The sequence below is a fragment of the Triticum aestivum genome, chromosome 2B (assembly GCF_018294505.1).
Source record: "Triticum aestivum cultivar Chinese Spring chromosome 2B, IWGSC CS RefSeq v2.1, whole genome shotgun sequence".
Classification (NCBI taxonomy): Eukaryota; Viridiplantae; Streptophyta; class Magnoliopsida; order Poales; family Poaceae; genus Triticum; species Triticum aestivum.
In genome coordinates, this window is record NC_057798.1 from 515,838,320 (window position 1) to 515,841,894 (window position 3,575).

The 3,575-nt window shown below is 46.6% G+C and overlaps 1 protein-coding gene across 1 annotated transcript; it reads right to left on the reverse strand.

Annotated features, from left to right (window-relative positions):
* Nucleotides 1-294: 294 nt before the first annotated feature.
* On the reverse strand, nucleotides 295-3,025 carry LOC123045757 (SUPPRESSOR OF GAMMA RESPONSE 1). Its single transcript, XM_044468930.1, has 4 exons — nucleotides 2,904-3,025; nucleotides 1,240-1,351; nucleotides 923-1,103; nucleotides 295-816 (listed from the first exon to the last, which is right to left on the reverse strand). Exons 1-4 carry the CDS (start codon nucleotides 2,993-2,995, stop codon nucleotides 455-457), a joined length of 747 nt encoding a protein of 248 aa, XP_044324865.1. The 5' UTR covers nucleotides 2,996-3,025; the 3' UTR covers nucleotides 295-454.
* Between the last annotated feature and the right edge of the window lie 550 nt (nucleotides 3,026-3,575).

Sequence of the window (3,575 nt, forward strand, 5' to 3'; positions counted from 1 at the left end):
AGAATATTCTAATAAATCATGATTCATGCGTGTCCCTCTCAAAAGGTGTGTACAGTAAGAATGATTGTTGCAACCTAAAAAGTAAAGAAAACCCAAAGCCTAGTAACTAACTAATGTACAGAGGGAGTACTAATAAGTTTCAAACCCTTTTGTGGGACTGACTGGCTGTTGTTCGTCAGTTTCATGGATATGAAATTTGGAGCGGTGCTCCTAAGTTGGCAAAAAAAGGGGTCTGCTACCACTACAAAAGTAGACATAGCTGAGCTATGTTCATCAGCAAGCTGCAGGATCATATATACAAAATTTTCTGAGATCCATCATACATACACAGATATAGTACAACACAGTGGCGGAGCTTGGGCCTAATCTTTGGAGGGGCAATGGGCCAAGGAGGGGCAAAACTATGAGGTTTAGCCTGTTTTTACTGAACATCCAGCACAAAAACTAACGTGTATTAGGTGAATTTTTCTTGGGCTGGGGGGGCCACCGCCCAGGTTGGCCCCCATGAAGCTCCGCCGCTGGTACAACATACGTACATTTCATTTTCATCTACCCCAAGGTGATACTGATGCATCGTCCAATTAGTCTTTTCTGCCTTGGCACCTCCTTTCCTAAGAACCATTATTTTCTTCCACCCTTTTATGTCACCATTATTATCTAAGATATGTCTGGATTTTCCAGTCTTGTGCCATCTGAGATTCTTATCACAAACTTTGTAGTCGTTGCTCCTAATCTTGCGACGCTTGCGCGTGCCAACATCATAGGCATTGCATATTTTGTGGAAGAAATGACTGGCGATCCCGTCTAATTTGACACCTGCAGACTTATATGAATTAGCTAACGAACACTTACTCTGCGTAGTATGAGCTAACTTTCTAATTCAGAAAGCCCTGATAACAATTCCAAAATAAGAATCATGTACCAGGGAGATTTTCCGGATGTGTATAGCAGATTCCTTCCGCCATCTCTATGGTTGGAATAAAATCATCTATTAGTACATGGGACACTGCCCTGCCAATCTTGCCTTCTAAATGTCCAAGCAGTTCAAGATCCGTTGAATCAAATTTAACACCAATAGGGAGTCCTGACCACTGTGATGAAACCTGCAATATGAAGACATGAGGGTTCAACATTTTACACTTTAACCAAGAGGAAGAAAAGACCACCATACCACTATTTGGAAACAGAGGGGCATAAAAGTAAATGAAACAGTCATATTAAATAGTTAATGGTACTTACATCACTATTATCAATGCGATGTTTGCAGTTTGGGCACTCCATCCCTGCTTCTGGAACCAATTCCCCGTTTCTTATCATCGTACCAATTATCTTGCCAGTAACAATGAATGGCCTAAAGTAGAAACGTGTGAGATAAATCTATTTTTGGAAGCATCGTTTGATGCCTAACAGATAAAGAATTTAATTAATGATGTATGGTAGAGACCCCACTTGTGTCAACAAAAAGCTATCTGCCGTTTTTTAGATTCACAATGTAGCAACTAAACTAAATGGGAATATATGAACGGATTTATACACAGAGACATCTATCTGAATTTCTATGTTCAGTCATAGGATATTAACAGTGGTAAACAGATTTAAAGCTAACTACTCCCTCGGTCCCATAATATAAGACGTTTTTACAAACTAAAACAGCTTGCAAAAACATATTATATTATGGGACGGAGGGGGTAGTCAAGAATGGTCATGTTCACAAACTCGGAGAAAAATCCTAGGAATGAAGATAATTAGTTATGTGCTAACTATGATAAATTTGATAGATTAGCACTTGTTTGCAGATCTTTTGCCCTGCATTTCTATTTTCAACGTATGTATCCAGAGACAAATACAGATCATCGATCTCTATTTTATCCCCTGTTTCTGAAGAAAGAGGCGCCTAGAGCAGAGCATGCTCATTATTTGATCTGAAGAGCCAGTGATTTAAGCAACATGCACTTGGTGACAACATGTCCAATCATGATCAGATGTTCAGATTGGCAGAATGCAATCGACAGTTTCCAGTAGTGAAACACTTTGATTCACGACGCCCCCCTGAAACCTGTAGCTGTCATTTTTGTGTCACTGCAAGCAAACGCAAATCAGCAATGTCTACCATATGAAGTGGAGCACCACGAGATCACCACGAGACAGACAGGTTCGACTGGAGAGCACCACGAGATCACCACGAGACAGACAGGTTCGACCGGAGAGCACCACGACATCGGAATCAGATCAGTCTCTACTTCAAAGAACAGAACGGAACTGAACAGAGCCCTTCTGAGGTTGGCTCCTCCTCCTCCAGCACCAATTCAAGCACACCGCGTTAGCCCCTGCACTGCCGCTGCAACGACAAGTAGAACCATGCCGGATTCACGACGTCGGCGTTACCCTGCTCTGCTTCCGTCCTTTTTTTGTGACAATTTCTGTGCTTCCTTTGGGAGGAAGGCTCCTCCAGCACCACAAACTGTCCCAAAGCCAAAACCCCCAGCACTGCCTGCCACTGTAGCGACCAACGAGGGGAAGAGGAAACTGGCCGGAATCGCGGCGGCGACATTACACCGGTCTGCTCTCCGACGATCTCGCGCGCGTTTGCTCCGTCAGACTGACACCTCCTCTGCCGCGCACTCAAGCTCCTGAGGAGCATTGGCCCCCTCCGGTCTCCTCCAGAACCACGCACCAGAATCCACCGCTCGCCGATCAACCGGCAACCGACGCCTCTCTGAATCAACCGGCGACCTGCGACCGACGCCTCTCACACCATCAAATCCCCAGACCCCTCACAACACAGAAGCAGATAATACCCCGAACCGCGTGTGAAAAAAAAAGCACAAAAAAGAACACCGGAGCAGCAAAAAAAGAGAGACCGAGTGGAGAGTCGAAGCACAGCTCAGACACGGCTCACTTACTCTTCCATGGGCGCCCGGCTGCGCTGTGGAGGCTCGGGAACGGTGGGAGAACTGAGAGCAGAGTGGTGTGGGAGAGGAGAGCGGAGGAGCATCCGATGGGGAGGAGGGGAAGTTCTGGGCAAGTGAGGTGTGATGGGAGTGTCCGAGCCTCCGGTGCGCGCGCCCTTATATAGGCGAGGGGCGGCGAGGGGCGAGAAGACGCGCACCGTGACCAGCGGCCGCCTGTCTGAAACGTTTTCCCCAGCGCAGCAACCAAACCCCCCTGCCCTCCCTCCCCAGGCTCGGCGTGGACTCGGCTTGTCCTCCTCCTTTTCTACGAGAGGAAACTTTTCCTATACGCTTTGTGCGATCAGCACTCTGCACGGACCCTAAAACGAGAGTGCTTTGCGCTGCGTTTTGTGGTAAGCGAGAGGATGATCCAGTCCAGTGAAACAAGACTTTGCACAACCCGCTCGCAAAAAAGCCCTCCATTAGTGTCCGGTGTACCACTCCCTTGGTCCAAATAAAACTGATTTGTTCTGAAATCTTGTTTGGTTGTACCGTACTACATTTGTTCGATCGGGTAGGAGAACATGTCTTGTATGTTAAGCCTTTGGTATGGGTCGAGTGTCAACATCATGGTTCAGCCTCCACGGACTCAATCTCAAGAACTCAGCCAGTCAAGAGGAGGAC

What these genes read in the sequence shown, in the direction of transcription:
- LOC123045757 (XM_044468930.1), bottom strand. Translation starts at nt 2,995, where the DNA reads ATGCTCCTCCGCTCTCCTCTCCCACACCACTCTGCTCTCAGTTCTCCC. An exon ending in AGCCGGGCGCCCATGGAAGA is followed by an intron (nt 1,352 to 2,903) that starts GTAAGTGAGCCG and finishes TTTCTACTTTAG; the next exon opens with GCCATTCATTGTTACTGGCA. An exon ending in ATCGCATTGATAATAGTGAT is followed by an intron (nt 1,104 to 1,239) that starts GTAAGTACCATT and finishes TTCATATTGCAG; the next exon opens with GTTTCATCACAGTGGTCAGG.